Source organism: Alosa pseudoharengus, unplaced genomic scaffold, assembly GCF_046254945.1.
Source record: "Alosa pseudoharengus isolate Yale_2024_CS ecotype anadromous, Long Island Sound unplaced genomic scaffold, YU_APseudo_1.1 YU_APseudo_1.1_scf_15, whole genome shotgun sequence".
NCBI lineage: Eukaryota > Metazoa > Chordata > Actinopteri > Clupeiformes > Clupeidae > Alosa > Alosa pseudoharengus.
Genome location: NW_027468620.1, coordinates 4,897,857 through 4,918,615, shown reverse-complemented (window position 1 = coordinate 4,918,615; position 20,759 = coordinate 4,897,857). Strand labels below are relative to the sequence as shown.

The following is a 20,759-nucleotide window of genomic DNA, read 5'->3' as shown; positions in this document are numbered from 1 at the left end:
CCACCCATTAAACTATCCATCAACATCCATTAAACAATCTGCCTATCAACATCCATTCAACTTTCTGTCTATCAACATCCATTACACTATCTACATTTAACTTTTAAACTATATACTCTGTCTCAGGCTTTAAGCATACAATATGGCTCTCGACTACAGATCCTGTTCAACTGCTTCCTCTGCCCACAACTCTTTCAAAATAAAAGTCCCTTTAAACTATCCAACTTTTTAACTGTTCAACTATTGTCAACTGTTGTAACTGTCAGTAAACGATGACTCCTATCAACTGTATCCTCTGCCTTCAACTGTTTCAAAATAAAAGTCCTCACTAGGTAGTTAGCATCATTAGCATTGTTAGCATAGTTAGCATAATTAACAATTTAGCATAACTGCTAAAATGATTAGCTAAGTTAGCTGAGTCACATGGTTAGCATAATTAGCATGTTAACATTGTTATCATAGTTAGCATAACTGTTAAAAATTATTAGCTAAGTTAGCTAAGTCACATGGTTAGCATTGTAATCATAGTTAACAGCATTACCATTATTAGCATTTTTTTTAAAAAACTGCTAGAAAACATTAGCTAAGTTAGCTAGGTAACTTGGTTAACATTATTAGCTTTGTTAGCATAGTTAGCATAACTGCTCAGTGTTTCCCATACATTGACTAATCTGTGGCGGGGCGCCACGAAATAAAAATCGGGCGCCACAGATGAATATTCTATGTTTAATTTAAATTAAATATAAGGTCAAATCCCTGCATTGGCATTGAGCTGCGCTTTTTACGCACACAGCCTTTCCTTGCCCCGCCCCGCTCTCTCTCGTAGCCCACTGCCCCACTCCTCTGCATGTGCATTTAACAAAATATTCACGATTGTTCAAGGATTGTTGTTGCCACATAGAAGCATTGCATAGAAGACGTCTGGCTAAATTGCTATTAAATCCGCTTAGCATCGTGACCATGCTGCGCAAATTTTTTCAAAACTGCTGCATTGAAGTGAACTCTGCTAAGGTCTTATCACAACATAGTAGGCTACATTGAAGAGACTAAACTAAGTTAAGTTATGAAATCAAGCAGTATCTCAAAGCTAACGTTAGAATACTGTTTGGATGTCGAATTTAGCATGCTTAGCCTACTTACAGCTGCTTGTCAATTTCGTTGAAGGGCTCATTTTATTGACTCTGACACTGAATGTTTGCAAAATCCCGATGTAAATGGAAAAGTGTTTTCCAAAATTCAAAAGTGCTTGTCCCAAGGAGAAGTACGAACCTTTATTTTAACTATGTAGAAAACATTATGAATTGCATCAACACATCAGCAGCCTTTCAACTGTGTTACAATTGCAAGGGTTCCCTCAAACGTCTTAAAGTGACAGGCACTCAATTAGACCTATACACTACCAAGACCTTAATCCACCCCCCCCCCCCCCCCGTTGTTAAAGTCAGCTACCGCCACAAATTGAATCCAATTCTGTGGGAAACACTGCTGCTAGCAAACATTAGAGCCATTCCAACTGTCAGTTATTGTCAACTATCTACCTATATAGAGCCTTTAAACTATTTGTCTATCAACACGCATTAAACTATCAGTCTATCAACAATTTTTAAACTATCTACATTTAACTTTTAAACTTTCAACATTCATTAAACTATGTGTACCAACATCCATTAAACTATCTGTCTATTAAACTATCTGTCTATTAACAACTTTTAAACTATCTACATTCAACTTTTAAACTGTTTACTTTTAAACTATCAACTTTTATTAAGCTATACAACCACCATGTCTGTCCTAGTGTCATTTTAATGCACTGGTAATTCCCTGGAATTACGTTTTCTAGTTATTATTATTATTTGTTTTCCATAACTGAGGGCCCATATTTTCGCCCTGGCGCATGGCAGAAAACAGGTTATTTTCTTGGCTTAATGTTTAAATTTTGCACGTCTCTTTTTTTAGGCAACACGCCAAGGTGTGTGGCTGGCAACTAACGACCTGAGGGTAAGTGTTGCTTTTTCCAAGGCTATGTTTTCGATGGTAACCCATTGTCAGTCAATAGTGAAAGTAATTAAAGGAATTATCCGGAGTAAAATGCACTTTAGATCGATTTCCGGATGATTGGGGGTACATACGTTGAGTTGACATCAAAATTATGTCATTCGGATGTGTTTTGAAACGCTATTTTTATACCTCTTCTCCTACGGACTTTCCCCTCAAGGTGGCGGCAAAGATGGCAACATTTCTGTAAAGGTACTGGCTTGATGAAATTAATTCTGGACTCTCTATTCGACCACATAAAGACCTCGGGATACTTCGGTTTGGCTTTAGGGACCCTATACTCACTACCACGTAAGTGTTATGTTGTTTGGAACTGTAGAAGAGGTACAAAAATAGCGTTTTGTAGCGGCGCAATTGAAATGCCCCGCTCACTTCCAGGCTACGAGTTGTGACTGAAAACGGTACAATCGAACTTTCTCAAAACACATCCGAATGACATAATTTTGATGTCAACTCAACGTATGTACCCCCAATCATCCGGAAATCGATCTAAAGTGCATTTTACTCCGGATAATTCCTTTAACTGTGTATTTACTGTTTTGTCGTTGACTGACACCACGGTGAAGTTAGTTTCACTTTGCCAATGAGTTCAAATAATAGACAAGTGTAATGTAGGCTATATGGTAGGTTTTAGTAAACCATTTAGTGGAATAACTGTTCTATACGGTCTCGCGTGCAAGCAGATTCCTTCAAATGTACCACTGACTATGAAAATACCGATGAGCTGTTTAAAATTGCGCTGCACGCTGTTAAAGGGAAAGACAGATGTAATTCTCATTGGTTTAAATGATGTTATGCCCAAAACACACCCATGACTGATTAAAAAACCTAGGAACGTCTTGTTGCTCTATCCACCTGACGTTTGATAACGAAAACACTCCCAATCTGGACTGGACATCCCACTAAATTTAAATAAGCTTTTCTCCACTGACCATGCGTTTATTTCTCCACTGACCATGCGTCATTACCTCGGTGTTAGGGTACTGCATACATCAACAGTGAGTGGAAACTTCAGTCATTTGCATTTACCATGCTAAAAAAACATCTTGCGAGAATCGTCAAACAGGCCTACATTGTTAATAGATATGCCTATAGCTCTTTGGAGATAATTTCTGCCTGTTGTTAGTCCTTCGCCTCCACAACAAAAGCATTTTCATTATGTACAAGGGGAACAAGCCATGAGTAGTAGGCTATTTACAAAGGCAAAGTAAAATATAAATATATCGTGACTGTAGGTGGAGCTCTAGAGTCGCCAAAAATACCTGAAACTGACTGCTTTAAAGTCTATAATGTTGGTTTGGCTTTTCATTGATTCACTAATCTGCCACATTTTGAATTGAAATATTTCATAGCAAAACTGGATGCATGTGATTAATTTAAATTAATCACAGAGTAGGCCTATGTATTATTTTTTTTAATCACTTGACAGCCATAGTTTTTAACTATAATTGCAAAGAGCTATTTGCAATTACATCTCACCACATGCCATTTGTTAAATATATTATTTTGTGTTTCTAGTCACCTGACTCAGGAAGTAGGATGCATTTTCAGAGGGAAGGCACCTACAAGGAGCGGAGTTAAAGGAACCGTATGTAAGAAAAATATTTCAATTAATCATAAAATGGCCCTGATATGTCACTAGACATTAAGAAATCATGTTTATTTCAAATACTTATATCACTGACAACAGTAGTCCGGCCAGGATATTGTCATTTAAAAAGTGCAGCCCTCAACTGATGTTGATGTTGTGTTTTGTCATGTCATGTTGTGTTTTGGCCGGGGGCCTGTACTACGAAGCGGGGTTTCTGGCTTATCTGGGTAACTTCGAGAGTAACTTGATCACGTGTGGCGTAACTTCCCGATTAACCCGTACTACGAAAGGTGGATAGGTTTTAATCAAGGTATGCTGCCATGGCAATTTACGCTGCATCTCAAACATGCTCCGACCAGGTTATGTTCTTGGTTAACCCGAGGTTTCCGTTAACCACACCCTTTATAAGTACCACCCCTCCACTAACAATTTCTCCCGAGACATGTCGGCGTACCTGGATGATCCATAGACATTGGAGCGCAAATCGTGAGGGACTCTCTTCGCAGGGCGAGGGGTTTTAGAGACCGCCAGAAAATATATATAGCCTACCCGGACGATATTCTCTATTAAGATATAGATTGTCAGCCGAGGGAATTCGTTATCTTTGTCAGATGATCTAGGAAGACGTCTCATAGCAATGCCCGTACGTGGACATTCATGTATTCCATCGGTGATGCTGAACATCTGAGCAAGAATAGCCTACTGTATGTCCGAAAATAAATCAGACATAGGCCTACAGTATGCTGAACATCTGAGCAAGAATAAATCGGACATATAGTAGGCCTAATAAATTAAAATCACCATTTTAACAAACGTATTGAATTGAATGTCATATTACTGTAGGCTACCCTGCACATAAAGGCTACACATTTCCACAGCACCAGAATCCGACCGAATGCCTCCCTCAACCCCCTCCATAATCGGCCTTCCACTATTATTTGCGATGGTCAAATCCTCTGCTACTGTAAAACACTCTGGTGCCTTACAGTAGTGTTCAAAGACACTTTTGTTAGCTGTAAAACAGAGGCCAAGTGAAGGCTATAAGCATAGGCCTACATGTTTTCATAATTAAGAAATATTAATGCAAGCTATGACTATATAAACCACTATTCTGAATAATGTGTTTGTGTTTCATTTTCACCTACTGCCATGTGCGTTTGGCAATGGTGTTGCATCTGAAATGTTCACAGGATTAGGCATACACTAAATCAGTCAATGGGGCTACTTAAACATTCAATTATCCTTATTACTGTAATCTATATGCCCACTTCTAAATTGTGTTGCATCTGTAGGCATTTCTATGAACTCAAAATAAATAAGCAATTGAATTATTTAAACTCATTAAATACATTCCGCAAGCTATTAATCCTCCGTATTTGAAGAACATGTGGACATAAAACTTTACTTTTAGGCATTTAGGCTACCCGATCTGCAATACGTTGCCAACAGCCTTGCCTTGCTTTGTTCACTGCCGACGTATTTGATTTTTGTCGTAGAGTGAGTTTTAATTCCTCATAACTTGTCATAATAATTGTGCATTCCTCATCTGTAAAATAAGGTGAACGCGTCATCACTGAAAGTGGTGATTTGCGCTGCAACCCGCCCCTTTTATGTGAACGCGCACAAACTCCAATGAGGTTAACCCCGGCTCAACAAATCAACTTCATAATCAGCGTCGTAGTACCGATTAACACCACTAAAGATAACCAGGTTTTGTCAACCCCGGTTTAACAAAGTAACCCTGGGTTACATCTGGGTAGGTTAAGCTCCCTTCGTAGTACAGGGCCCCTGATGCGCCACCCTCCACCTATCTACTAATCACAAAGTCAGTAGTGTTTCGCCATCCGGGTTGGCAACCTCGAGTCAGGGGGGAGGGGGAGGGGATACACCGCTCTTCAGTATTTTGAAAGTGATTGCAGTACCAGTTTTGGCCACAATCTTACATATGGTTCCTTTAATATCTCTAATCAACACTTTTTTCAATGTTTTAGAGTGGCTTACTGATGTGGTCTAACATATTTTTCTAAAAAACACAATATATCAGATGGATTAGATGAATAATTAGTACAACTAGGAACAACAACAAGATTTTATTCTGTATTTTCCTGTCAAATTAAATATTTTATGGCGCTATTGCGCTGTACAACCACCAGATGACGCCATTTAACTGCTTGCTTACATCCAAATAAGGCCCGAAATGCAGTGCCATGCCGCCAGGGATCTGGTGGCCATGAAATATTTAATGTAGCCCATTATATTTATCAGAAAAGAAGCGGCCATCGAATAATCTTGTAGCCTACTTCCTTACCAATTATTCTTCTAACTCATCTGTTATAGGCCTACTGTGTTTTTTTTAAACTTCGTTCCTTTATAAATTGTGGTGTAGGCCTATCGTTAAGGTACGTTTTTGAAACGTCTTTGAATGTAATTCGACATTAGATGACCATAAATTTGAGCAGTGGGCGCAGTCTGACAGTTTTCATAAGATTTCTCCACATTGCTTAAGCCAATTTCTGTTATTGTTGCTGTAGGCTATATCTTGTACCAAAATCTAGTTTATTATCAAAGTGAAATGATTACTGGAACTAGAAAAGCATTTCCTGAAGGAAATACAGTGCATGAAAATGCAAAAAATATGATGTAAAATATCATACAGAGTAAAAACAAACTATATTGGTTGCTAGGTAGATGAGGTTTAACATAGTTGGAATGACTGAACAGTTAAATAGGTGGATAGTTTATATAGTTAAATGATTTGCTTGGTAGATAAGGTTTAATATAGTTGGAATGATTGAACGGTTAAATAGATGGATAATTTAAATGGTTAAATTATTTAGGTAGATAATTGACGATAACTGACAGTTGGAATGGCTCTAATGTTTGCTAGCAGTTATGCTAACTATGTTACCAAAGATAATAATGTTAACCAAGTTACTTAACTTAGTTAACTTAGCTAATGTTTTTATATTTAGTAGTTATGCTAACTAGCATGCTAACATGCTAGCATGCTAACTATGCTAACCATGTTACTTAGCTAACTTAGCTAATCATTTTTAGCAGTTTTGCTAAAAATGCTAACTAGCATGTTAACATGCTAGCATGCTAACTATGCTAACCATGTTACTTAGCATGCTAACATGCTAACTATGCTAACCATGTTACTTAGCTAACTTAGCTAATCATTTTTAGCAGTTTTGCTAAAAATGCTAACTAGCATGTTAACATGCTAGCATGCTAACTATGCTAACCATGTTACTTAGCATGCTAACATGCTAACTATGCTAACCATGTTACTTAGCTAACTTAGCTAATCATTTTTAACAGTTATGCTAGTTCAGTAGTTTAAAGGCTTAAATTGTTTAACAGTGAAATATTGTAGTGAGGACTTTTATTTTGAAACAGTTTTTGGCAGAGGAAGCAGTTGAACAGGATGTGTAGTCTTAATAGGGCCAGTTTGTATGCTTAAAGCCTGTGACTGGCAGTTGATGCAGGTGGCCCGAACACCTGCCATAAGATTCTAATTGCTTAACGGCTCTATTGTGAGGTCATCAGCCCATGTTAAGTCTAATTTTGAACAGTTTTTAATTAATAGTTTAAAAAGTATAAAAGTTACAAAGTTGAAAAATACATTGCCAGGGTGTCCTAAGTAAGACCTACGTAACATAGTTTGAATGAAGTTTCTACGTTAAACGGTTGAAGCTGCATTAAATGCGTTAGAAGAAGAAGAATAAGAAGCCTAGGAAGAACAGTACAGTGCATTTTCATGCACTGTAATAAGTCAGCGGCATTAGTTAGCACATTTTTGAAGTATTGTTTTGATGTGTTGAATAGCGTGACAGCGATGACGGTAAGCTATAGGCTACTTGTTTTTGCTGGCAATCAAGCAAAAAGGTTCACGAACGTTCTTCTTTTTTCTAAATAGCCTAGGTTACGTTAGGCCTTTGACTCTGGGTGGACTGGGTGGAATGCCGCCTAGATTAAAAAGTTAAAGCAGATATACAGCGGAGAAAATAAGTATTGAACACGTCAACATTTTTTTCAGTAAGTATACTTCCAGTGAGGCTATTCGCATGAAATTTTCACCGGACATTAGTATTAACTTAGGTAATCCACACATATATAAAAATCCAAACATTAATGTCTAAAAGTAGAGTTATGAGTAAAAAAGTGGAATGGCACAGGGAAAAAGTATTGAACACGCTAAGAAAAAGCAGTACACAAAGGCAAGGAATAGCAAGGAACAAACTGGAATCTATAAGTATTTAGAGAAATTATCCCTCCTATCTGTGCAAATTGATATAAACTGGGTTAGTACAGACTGGTGGGCTATAAAAAGGTTTTTTGTTACCAAGGTGTCACACAAGAAACATTTCATGATGGGTAAAAGCAAAGAGCCCTCCCAAGACCTTTGCAACCTTATTGTTGCAAAACATATCAATGGAACTGGTTACATATGCACATCAAAACTTCTGATTCATCCAGCAAGCAGTGCTGGAGCCATTATCTGCAAGTGGAAGGAACATCACTGCATCATCAACTGGCCATGCACAGGATCTCCTTGCAAGATTTCTGACCAGGAAGTCAGAAGGATAGTCAGAAGAGTAGCCCAAGATCCAAGGACCACTCAGAGAAAGCTCCAGAAAGGCTTGGAGGCAGCAGGTACAATTGTTACAGAGAAAATCATAGGTAATGCACTTCACCGCTATGGCCTCTATGCACGCTCATCCCGCATGACTCTATTGCTGAAGAAAAACATGTCAAACCTCGTTGAAAGTTTGCTACACAACATTTGGACAATCCTATGAAATACTGAGAGAATGTATTCTGGTCTGGTGAGAGCAAAATTGAACTTTTCGGATGTCATACTACACACCATATTTGGAGGAGAAATGGCACTGTGCATCACCCTAAGAATACCATACCAACAATGAGGTTTGGAGGTGGTGACATCATGGTGTGGGCTGTTTTTCATCTCATGGTACTAGCAGACTTCATACAGTTGAAGGAATCATGAATGGAGTCATTTTGTTCAGGGAGAATCTTGCCATCCACCAGGATGATGAGGATGAGACATGGCTAGACCTTCCAGCAGGACAATGATCGATCCAAACCATTCAGCAAAGGAAACTCAATTGGTTTCAGAGAAAGGAAATCAAGGCCCTGACTTTAATCCAATTGAACAGTTTTGGAAGTTAACTAAAGATCGATCAGGATTCACAAGAGGGACCCCTGGAATCTTCAATATTAAAGGACTATCTGTTTAAAAGAATGGGCCAAAATCACACCAGAATACTGTGACTGATTAGTTTTCGTCATACAGGAAATGCCTTGAAGCTGTCATTACGAATAAAGGCTTTTCCACAAAGTATTTAAGAAATTTCAGCAGGCGTGTTCAATACTTTTTTCCTGTGTCATTCCACTTTATTACACATAACTCTACCTATGGACTTTAATGTTTGGATTTTTTTATATGGGTGGATTATCTGAGTTAATAGTAATATCTGGTGAAAATTTCATGCAAATAGCCTCATTGGAAGTATACTTACTGAAAAAAATGTTGACGTGTTCAATACTTATTTTCCCCGCTGTATAGGCTACACACCTTCCAAAATCAAACTGGCACAAAAAGTTAACGGCCCACGGGGAATCCTCCCGAAGCTCCCGATAGCCACTCCGGGGTTGCATTCAAAGCATTAAATAACTTAATTTAACAGATAGGCTATTGCAACTGCATGGTTAAAGGAATTATCCGGAGTAAAATGCACTTCAGATCGATTTCAGGATGATTGGGGGTACATACGTTGAGTTGACATCAAAATTATGTCATTCGGATGTGTTTTGAGAAAGTTCGATTGTACCGTTTTCAGTCACAACTCGTAGCCTGGAAGTGAGCGGGGGATTTCAATTGCGCAGCTACAAAACGCTATTTTTGTACCTTTCTACAGTTCCAAACAACATAACACTTACGTGGTAGTGAGTAGAGGGTCCCTAAAGCCAAACCGAAGTATCCCGAGGTCTTTATGTGGTCGAATAGAGAGTCCAGAATGAATTTCATCAAGCCAGTACCTTTCCGGAAATGTCCGTAGGAGTCTTATTGCTGTGTAACACGCTCTGGAAATTCACAATTTCGTCGCCGTTTAAAAAAAAAAAAACATAGTCCAGTCCATACAACTTCATTTCAATTTCGAAAGAAATACTGGACTATGTTTTTTTGTTTTTTTTTAAAACGGCGACGAAATTGTGAATTTCCAGAGCGTGTTACAACACACTCAGCAATAAGACTCCTACGGACTTTCTCCTCAAGGTGGCGGCAAAGATGGCAAAATTTCCGGAAAGGTACTGGCTTGATGAAATTTATTCTGGACTCTCTATTCGACCACATAAAGACCTCGGGATACTTCGGTTTGGCTTTAGGGACCCTCTACTCACTACCACGTATGTGTATGTTGTTTGGAACTGTAGAAGAGGTATAAAAATAGCATTTTGTAGCGGCGCAATTGAAATGCCCCGCTCACTTCCAGGCTACGAGTTGTGCCTGAAAACGGTACAATCGAACTTTCTCAAAACACATCCGAATGACATAATTTTGATGTCAACTCAACGTATGTACCCCCAATCATCCGGAAATCGATCTAAAGGGCATTTTACTCCGGATAATTCCTTTAACTATACCATGAGGTTAATAAAGTTGTTATATAGAAGTATCTAAATAACCTGTTAAAATGTACCAGAATTCAGGAAATTGCTTCTAGTCCAAAAAATAAATACACCCCGCTGGGACCCCCATACACCTCGCTGAAATGTCCCACCCACTTTCAGAATGCCTCCGACGCCCATGGAAAGAAGTATGATGGTCCGTGTACGGTCAGTGGATCTTCTGGCCAATCGATTTCCGTTTCGGAAAAGAAAATTACAAAACAAAAAACGAAGGATTATTTGATTTCCGTTTTAAAATACAAAATCGAAAAACGAAAATCAAGTCGTTTTCCGTTTTCCTAATCAGTTTCAAAACATCAAAATACAAATACCGAAATTAGTCTTAAATTTCGATGATCATTATTCAATGAAGCCTATTCTTAGGCTAATCTGAGGAGGCCCTAGAAGCTTGCATCATAGTCTTAGGCTAACTTGGTAAAAATACCTGTTAGATATGGCGGCCTTGGGAAGTGTTGCGAGGGATATAGAAGAGATGGTTAAAAAGGACATGTCTTATGCAGAAAACACTTTAAATAACTTTTGTTCACAAAGAGGTTACTCTGAGAGGAGCATCTGATGATTTTGCACCCAGCATAATTAGGCATCCACTAACTCGGGACCAGTGTTGGGGAGTAACGGAATACATGTACCGGCGTTACGTATTCAGAATACAAATTATGAGTAACTGTATTCCGATACAGTTACAAGTTAAATAGTTGGTATTTAGAATACAGTTACATTGTTGAAATCAATGGATTACATGACGATACTTCTCTGTTTCATAAGTTTGTTCACTCACTAAATAAATTAAGGCAAGTCCATTTCCCAGAAGCTCCTGAAAGCAATCTATGATGAAATTGTTTACATGTTTAAATCCAAGCCCCGCCGTCTTGCACTAGCCTCAAAACGCAGCCAGCGCGCATTATGGACGCGTCATATCGGAGACCCTGAAATGACTGTTTGCACAGCAAATTACGAGTAAAGTAAGTGGAGGTAACTCCTGTTCCTCACTGATCGTGGTTCTTGATGTCTGTTCAAAGGATATTTTCCCAAGTATTAATAGCTCAGGCTACTTCGGCCAATCGGTTACACAGTTTGCTAAGCAATAAGCAAAGCCTAGTTCACGTGTTGATTTAGACCTAGGCAATAAAACCAATCTCTAAAATAGGCACTGCATTCTAAGTTGTTTATTCTAACTTAAAATAGCTTTTATTTTTTCTAATTAGATCTACATTTACGTTTTAAAATGAATTATATGGTGCAGCCTCTGAAGAATTATTCTTGCGAGTAGGCCTAGCATATTTTAACGTGCGGTTTTTGATTACGCGATCACGTTCATTTTGAGAGCACTGATATACAGTAGCCCATAGTGTTTACATGTACAGGTCATTTGCGTTCCACCAGTCATATGCGCCCCTCACTTGTACTGGGTTGATGCCACCGAAAAATCTCACAGGCACACCTTAATTATAATTTCTGGCTACGCCCTTAAAGTAGCCTATTTATTTTGTTTGTTTTAATTAGCCTAGTCGCCTGCTGTAGTTTTAGTGGTCACCTTGCTATTTTAAAGTTGTATCAGGTAGCTTAGGCCTAGTTGACTTTACATTCTCCTATGTGGGCCTAACACAGCCATTTGGAACAGATGAACACACCAGAATAGGCCTGTTTAGTAGGCCTAAGCAGGATTTGATGGCCACATTCCAATGCAATTCAATGCGGAAGTAATCTAAGTATTCAGAATACGTTACTCAGATTGAGTAACGTAACGGAATACGTTACAGATTACATTTTTGGGCATGTATTCTGTATTCTGTAACGGAATACGTTTTGAAAGTAACCCTCCCAACACTGCTCGGGACCACCTGGGAACTAAGGTGGCAAAAGCAGTTTGCGAGGTAGCCTAGGCCTTAGGGGATGCCAGGCCTGCGGTCATTAGGCCTACCATGCCTACTGTATGCAATCACTCATTTTACTTTGATGTATTTATTAGGTTGGTCCAACATACAGTAGGGAATTATTGGCACCTCTGCTAAAGTTGACTAAAAAGAGGAATGTAAATCTTTTGGAAATTGATCTTAATGCCTTAAGTAAAAAAATAGGAAATATGTAACCTATAAGGACACCAATTTTCTTTGTGAATGATTAATGTATCATAAATAACAAAATTTTCTTCCTTAAAATAGGGTCATAAGTATTGGCACCCCTATGTTACATTCCTATAGAGGCAGGTCGATTTTTATTTTTAAAGGCCAGATATTTCATGGATCTAGTATACTATGCATCCTGATAAAGTTCCCCTGGCCTTTGGAATTAAAATACCTCCACATCATCACATACCCTTCACCATACAGATTGGCATGGTTTTATTTCAGTTGGCCTATTATAGCTGGTTTGATTTGCATTGAGCTCAATGAGCATCAATCATCCATAGTGTCTATTTGTTTACTGCTACTGCATTACTATTCTACTGCTCTTCATCCTGCACATACTTATTCTTAATAGGCCTACTATTATATTGTTACTGTTTCTGCACTACGATGGTACTGTTACCACACTGCACATAGCTGTACATACTGTACATATCTGTTTATATGGTTCATACTAAATGTCCATATTTATTCAGTTTTTCTGTAATATATTCTGTTAATACACTGCATATATCTATATTGTTCTTACTACTATCATGTATACTGCCACTACATTGCACATATCTGTACACGATGTTCATACATTGTCCATATTACAGCCATATTTATTCTGCTCTTATAAGGTTACTGCTAATACACTGCACATACTTATATTTAATTTATACTACTCTAAACCAGTGTTTTTCAACCACTGTGCCGGGGCACACTAGTGTGCCGTGAGAGATCATCAGGTGTGCCGCAGAAAATTACCCAAATGTCACTCACTGGTCCAGAAAAGCAACTGTTGCATCAAAGAATTTATAACCACATGCTCTCATTGATTGTATGATTGCACTATTCAGTATTCACAGAATCATCACATATCCAGTTCATAACAACAATTAAATTAGATATAGTCACCTACAAATGAAACAGAGGGCGCTTGTTATATTGAGCAGGTCTTGCATAGAAGCCATAATAAGGCCATATCTGTGTATTATTTGAAATTTTAGGCTATGGTATGTTTATTTTTTCTTCACACAGGATGTTAGTGTGCCGTAGGACATTTTAAGTGTCAAAAGTGTGCCGTGGCACAAAAAAGGTTGAAAAACACTGCTCTAAACCACCTTCTGAAAATAACTGTATACTACTGTCTACACTGCACTATATCTTTTCTTTTGGTTAGACGCAAACTGCATTTCATTGTCTCTGTTGTACTCTGCACAATGACAATAAAGTTGAATCTAATCTAATATAATCTAATCAAACCAGGTGTCCTGAGCATCAAACCAGGTGTCCTTAGGCTATAAATTGGATATTTCCTCATTTTTCTACTGGCATTAACTTTAGCAGAGGTGCCAATAATTCTGAGGTACTGTATGTTGGACCAACCTAATAAATACATCAAAGTAAAATGAGTAAAATGATTGCATACAGTAGGTAGGCTACTTGACCGCAGTAGGCCTGGCATCCCCTAGGGCCTAGGCTACCTCGCAAACTGCACCACCTCAGTTTTCAGGTGGTCCCGAGTTAGTGGATGCCTAATTATGCTGGGTGCAAAATCGTAGGATGCTCCTCTCAGAGTAACCTCTTTGTGAACCAAAGTTATTTGTTAAAGTGTTTGGGATTTCTGCATAAGACATGTCCTTTTTAACCATCTCTTCCCTCGCAACACTTTCCAAGGCCGCCATATCTAACAGGTAGCCTATTTTTACCAAGTTAGCCTAAGACTATGATGCGAACTTCTGGGTTTTGTTTTGTAATTTTCTTTTCCGAAACGGAAATCGATTGGCCAGAAGATCCACTGACCGTCTAGGCTACTCAGATTAGCCTAAGACTAGGCTTCATTGAATAATGACCGTCGAAATTTAAGACTAATTTCGATATTTGTATTTTGATGTTTTGAAACCGATTAGGAAAACGGAGAACGACTTAATTCTCGTTTTTCGATTTTGTATTTTAAAACGGAAATCAAATAATCCCTCGTTTTTTGTTTTGTTAACTTTCTAATTTTCATTTCCGAAACGTAAATCGATTGGCCAGAAGATCCACTGACCCAGGTGAACACGCTTAGAGGCCTCCTTGTTGGATTTACCATTGTCACGCATGATGTGCGAGTATTCGTTCTTAGATTCTTTTTGTCAAGACATTGGATTTATTGCAAGACAGAGGACCCTTTTTTCTAAACATGATGACTGGTGAGATAGCATTTCATCACACTGTAGGCTAGATCTACACCTTTAAGCATTCTTCCACGCTGGTTGTAATTTTGCATTTGAACTGTTGGATTTATTTCGTTGACTGTGGGACTGATAGAGCCTGACACTCTAGGACAGGGGTTGCCAAACTTTTCCATGACAAGGCCCCCCAAATACCACGAAGTTCTGATTAAGCCTCCAGACAAGGTGGAATACCAGCCAATCAGAAAGATTATCACGGAAAATAATAATGTTCAGATATGTGACAAAATTATTATAATGGTATTTTATAACAATACTCATAATGATGTATATGTGTACTTTTTTTGTTTATTTATTTTTTGCTTTTATTTTTCCTTCCAACTTGCTGGCGTCTCCTCGCGGCCGCCCACTTTGAAAACCATTGCCCTAGGAGACAATGATGTGTTTATTTCCAAGATTTACATTGTTTAACAAGTGTCAGGAGTTTTGATACATCCTTAATTAAGCGCCCAAGGCGGTCACAATTTTATTTAATTTGTCTCAGTACATGTAGGCCTATTTCATTCAGTCACTGTGTTTTTTCCGTTAAGGTAAAATTCTTCTTAAATTTATGAAGTAAAAATGAGAGAGAGGTTTTCACCCAGCATAGTCGTTACTGTCCTATTTGGTTAAAGGGGTGGTTCAGGATTTTGGACATAAGACCTCATTTCCAAGTAAGCAAGTGTGATATTTATCAGTGGAGACCGTCTTCAACACGTGATGTACTTTGGAGTGGGTAAGACTGTCTTTAGTGGCAGGCTAGCACATACCGTTGACTTGCGCTAGCCTAGCACCTGCGAACTCTGCAATTACAAGGACTGGATGAAACGTGTTGAAAACGGTCTCCACTGATAAATATCACACTTGCTTACTTGGAAATGAGGTCTTATGTCCAAAATCCTGAACCACCCCTTTAACTCTGCTGGCAATGTTTCATGACAGTGAGAAACAAATCCTCCCGCGCCTTAAATATAGCATTTGTAGCTTTCCATGAATTAAATAAACTCAAATTGTTAAACACTGAGAAGTGCATGTACCTATATTTGAATCATAGGCGCCTCCAACATTAGTCAGAGCTTTGCCATGGACCAAGGTGATCTCAATGTCAAAAGGTCCTATTCTCCCAAAACCACCATTATCCCATGATGAAGGCTGAAGAGCTGCAGTAAAGGCCACCTCTGAAAACAAAATCAAGTCAAACACACATTTAGTATGCTACATGGTCCAAACATCTGAATATTTTAAATTCTTGTTTAGGAAATGACTATAAACATTGTGTGTCATCCCTGTGTGATTAACACTTGAATCACTCCCTCTACTGGCCAAATATTGTTCTACAGCTGCCGACTACCATAATCTGGTGGCATTTAGCTGTATGTTTGAGAAGTAGTCATAAATATTGTCTGCCACTGTGTTGACCATTTTAATCAAATCCTATTGCCTTCATCTTGGTGTGTCTTTATCAAGCCAGTCACAACTGACTGCCAAATTCATATGGATATTTTATACTCTCAGGCAAAAATGAAAGCAATTCATAAATTGGACTTTATGCTGGCTGCAACCGGGCATCCTGGTAATTTTGTCAGTAGGCAAGAACCTATGTGATATTGCAGTGTGTGTGACACAGATTCATGCAACAATTAAAGCAATTCAATTCAATACCTCTTGACTGATCTTCACTGTCGTGAAAAGGGTAGAGCAAAAATCCACTGAAAGTATGAATATTGGAGTTTTTGCTGGCTGCAACTTGGTATCCTTTGGGGAGGCGCATGTACACCTTGTCATCCACCTCTAGCTCCAGTAGTACCGAGTTGGAGGCATAGTCCTCATTGTCACCTTTGTCCTGCCATTCCCAAACCAGCAATACCTCCTCATTGTTCTTCATCAGCTTGACACCGATGACCTCCTCCCTCACCCAGCTGTAGGTGGTGAAGGTAAAGAAGTAGACTCCTTTCACTGGAGCAGTGAACACACCTGTGATACAGGAGATAAGTTGGTATAATTGACCATAAGTTACAGGGAAAGCACTAACAGGAGAACTATAATTCTACAATTGCAACTTTAGTTAAAATGAGAAATCCAATTCCAAGGAATTATCAGTGCATGAAAATGCAAAACATATGATGTACAATATAGTGTTAAAACAGATAATAGATAATGTAGATATAATTACAATGGTTTTGCTTCTGGTTGTTGCGATGCTAAATGGAGCAGTTTCTATGATGGTTGACATTATATTGGCGGTTGCTAGGTTGTTTCTATGGTAATTATGATGGTTGCTAGGTTGTTGCTAGGGAACATGTGGTGGTTGCTATGCCAAATAAAATGGTTGCTATGCTGGTTGCTAGGGTAATCATGGTGGTTGCTAGGTTGTTTCTAGGGTAATTAAACTGGTTGCCAGGGTGTTACTAGGGTACATATGGTGGTTGCTATGCCAGATAAAGTGGTTGCTATGGTGGTTGCTAGGTTGACATTATAGAGGTGGTAGCTAGGTTGTTGCGGTGACCGTGATTTGTTCAAGTAAGAGTTGTTCCTGGACCAACATTCTAAAGACGGTCCTGGACCAACAACTCTTTAACCAATCACAGCCTTGTGATGTCATCAATGTGAGTCTTCTGCTTCTCCCATTGCCATTTTGAAATTTCCCTCCAGAAACAACCAGTGGATCACCAACTTGTATCTCAATAAAGGTAGGTCCTTGCATATTTGTGTGTAAAATAGTTGTAAAATAAAGTAATTCCGAGTGGAATCTGAATATATGCACCTTAGATTTTTTTTATTTTCGTTTTAGTTGACTTGGTTCCATGTTTGTCTAATGTTAGCTGCCAGGCTAGGGACCATACATTTACTGTAATACATTAGCTTCCTAATAGGTAATTCAGTGGCTATGCATCTTTTAAATAACTTATTTCGAAGGGATACAGTAGTTGAAGTAGCTTTGAAGCTCATTTAGCAATCTTGGTGCCGCTGTTATTATGTTAGAGACTAGGCTAGGGAACATACATTTATGCTACCAAATTAGCTTGCTAATAGTTGTGTTATGTTAGTTCACTTGCTAAGGAGCACACTTTTGGACTTCTAATGTAGCTTGGTAATAGGCTAAAGCAGTAGCTTTTGTTTGTACATGGTCCTGGAGCGACGTTGCCATGTTGGTCTTGGACCGTCTTTACAATGTTGTTCCAGGACCCACATTGTCATGTTTGTCTAGGACCATCATTACAATGTTGGTCCTGGACCGGCTTTACAATGTTGGTCCAGGACCCACATTGTCATGTTTGTCCAGGACCGTCTTTACAATGTTGGTCCAGGACCCACATTGTCGTGTTTGTCCAGGACCGTCTTTACAATGTTGGTCCAGGACCGACATTGTCATGTTTGTCCAGGACCGTCATTACAATGTTGGTCCAGGACCGGCTTTACAATGTTGGTCCAGGAGCGGTTTTACAATGTTGGTTTGCTCGACCGTTTTCTTGTGAGCCCTGTATGTGTTTAGCTTGGTTTCTTGATGGCTAGCTCGCCAGCTAGTGGGGGTTTAGCGCAGCAGTCACTTGCTACCGAAGTTGCAGGGGGAGCTGTGTAGTGAAGAATACACAGTTTTTAGACCAACTGGGATATTCAGTGGCCTTAGTTGTAGGCTGTACCATTCAAAGTGTTTCCATAATGTTCTTCCAAAAGTGGATGCTCTGTTAATGCAAACTCAAATCTCTATCTGCGCCTCTTGCAATGATGAGCTCGAAGATGCTGTATGTAAGCTTACAACTGCTCTCAGCCACTGGTGGATTTTTGCAAGTGCCTTTTTCATGACCTCACTTCGTGCTGATTGTGATTGGCTGTGACAGGCAAACAATAATTAAAAAGCCATCTGAATAGCTCTGTGAGGCATGACCTAAGCACATTTGGGAGAACACTGGAAAAAATATGTTGCCTTTTTATGTGGACATTTTGATAAAATCCTGTATGGCAAAGTATTTAATAGGCTAGGAATTAACACCATAAGTTGTGTTCCATCCATCTTGATCCAAGTAATGCAACAGTAACTCATTTGTTTTTTATTCTAAAACCGATAGTTCCGGTCCTTGATTGTGATTGGCTGAATCGCGTTCGATGCCGTTGTAAAATCCAGCACAAAAATACACCTTGACCGCATTCCGTTCTATATTACTGCGCTACCATAACTTGATACAAAATTTAAAGTAGCTGTGTCTCGACGTTGCTTGGCAACCATTCAGATAGAGGAAATATATTCAAGTCCGTAGGTTACGCTGATTCTACAACAGCTAGCGCGTCGTGCCTAACAACACCCCTTAGCTGTTGTAGAATCAGCGTAACCTACGGCCTCTCGGGGCTTATTGCTTAAATTGGACATGCAGTTTAACAACTAAAGCCCTCCTTACACTGACAGACTTTGGAAAGATTTGCAAAGATTTGGAAAAGATTTTTTAAAGACTACAGTCTCAGACCCTCTCACATCTAAAGACAAGTAATAGAGTTAAAAGTCACAGACTATGATTTTGCAATGACTAGGGATCTTGCAGGGTCACTATTTACAAGACTGCAACTAGATTCCTTTAAATTATTACCCATCGTGCAATAGATATCAACAGGAACTGAAATGAAGCCTACTAAACTCAAAAGCATATTTCCGTGTTTCTGCAGCATTGTTTCATGCGTGACATCCCTAACCGATATAGAGTTCTGTCACGTGGAAGAGCCGACTAATGATATATAAGAAACGAAATAACAAATTATCATATTCATGGGTTTCATCAGGTCTCTTGCTACAGCTGTCGCCTTCCTGTTTGGTGTTGGAGAGAGGTCACTATTGGTTTTTATATTGTTCACGTCACTATTTGCATGAGCCACGACTAGAAAGACTTGCGATAATATCAAACATGTTTGATATTGTCGTAACAGCAAAACTAGAAAAAGACTGACTCCGACTGACTTAAAACCGCTTGGCACCTTACACTTAACGATTAATGGCCTCCTTACACCAAACAACTTTGACAAGATTTGGGAAAGATTCTTGAAAGATTGGAGTCTTTTAACTAGTGCCCCCCATTCAAGCTATACTCAAAAGACTACAATCTTTCAAGAATCTTTCCCAAATATTGTCAAAGTTGCTTGGTGTAAGGAGGCCATTAGTTGACGGGAGCACGCCGCGATTCCAGTACAACTCCCATGATTTCTGTCCGACTTTGGAAATTTAGTCGCCGACAGAAAACAGACCAAAATCGTACAAGGCCGCCATAAGTCGTACCTCTAGCTTTGACCCATTGTAGCGTTAGAGTACTGAAGGCGTCAACAAGAAACATGGTGAGAAATAGCATGGGATTGTCCCTAGTAGTGTGCAAAATGTCAAAACCTTTTGCATTGTACGGGCTGCCACAGACTCCAATGATGTACTAAGAAGTGGAATAATAAGAAAAGGTAGAAACACTATGAGTCCTTCTGCAACATAGTCATCAAAACAATCATAGTTCCTCAACACAGGAATTGAATACCTATATTCGAATCATATGCGCGGCCAACATTTGTCAGAACTTTGCCATATTCCAAGGTGATCTCCGTGCCAAAAGGTCCTATTCTCCCAAAACCACTATCATCTGGTGATGAAGGCTGAAGAGCTGCAGTGAATGCCACCTCTGAAAACAAGATGAGGTCAAACACATATTCAGTACACAGAGTGTCGCATGGTCCAAAAATGAGAGTGATATTTTCAATTATTGTTCATTATTTTAAATTCTTCAAAAAATAAACATGTATATTATTTCAGTCTCCAAACAGGTCTCTGAATTCCTTTCACAGAACAACCTTCTGGATCCTAATCAACCTGGGTTTTAAAAGCGGCCACTCTACCGAAACAGCTCTAATGTCTGTAACAGAAGCCTTAAAGGAAGCCAGGGCGCCCGCTCGGTCATCAGTACTCATTCTGCTTGACCTATCGGCTGCCTTTGACACGGTTAGTCACCGTATCCTTCTCTCTATACTCTCAAACATGGGAATCTCCGGCTCTGCTCGCTCCTGGTTTGAATCCTACCTCACAGGACGCTTGTTTAACGCATCATGGCT

The 20,759-nt window shown here is 39.1% G+C and overlaps 1 protein-coding gene across 1 annotated transcript in view; it reads right to left on the bottom strand.

Annotated features, from left to right (window-relative positions):
* Positions 1-20,759, bottom strand: part of LOC143124732 (uncharacterized) — a 40,136-nt gene that overhangs the window by 11,275 nt on the left and 8,102 nt on the right. The window contains exons 5-7 of the mRNA XM_076286441.1: positions 20,192-20,332; positions 16,350-16,661; positions 15,725-15,865 (exon numbers count right to left, since the gene is read on the bottom strand). Of these exons, the coding sequence (XP_076142556.1) occupies positions 15,725-15,865; positions 16,350-16,661; positions 20,192-20,332 (594 nt within the window). The remainder of the gene's footprint in view (positions 1-15,724; positions 15,866-16,349; positions 16,662-20,191; positions 20,333-20,759) is intronic.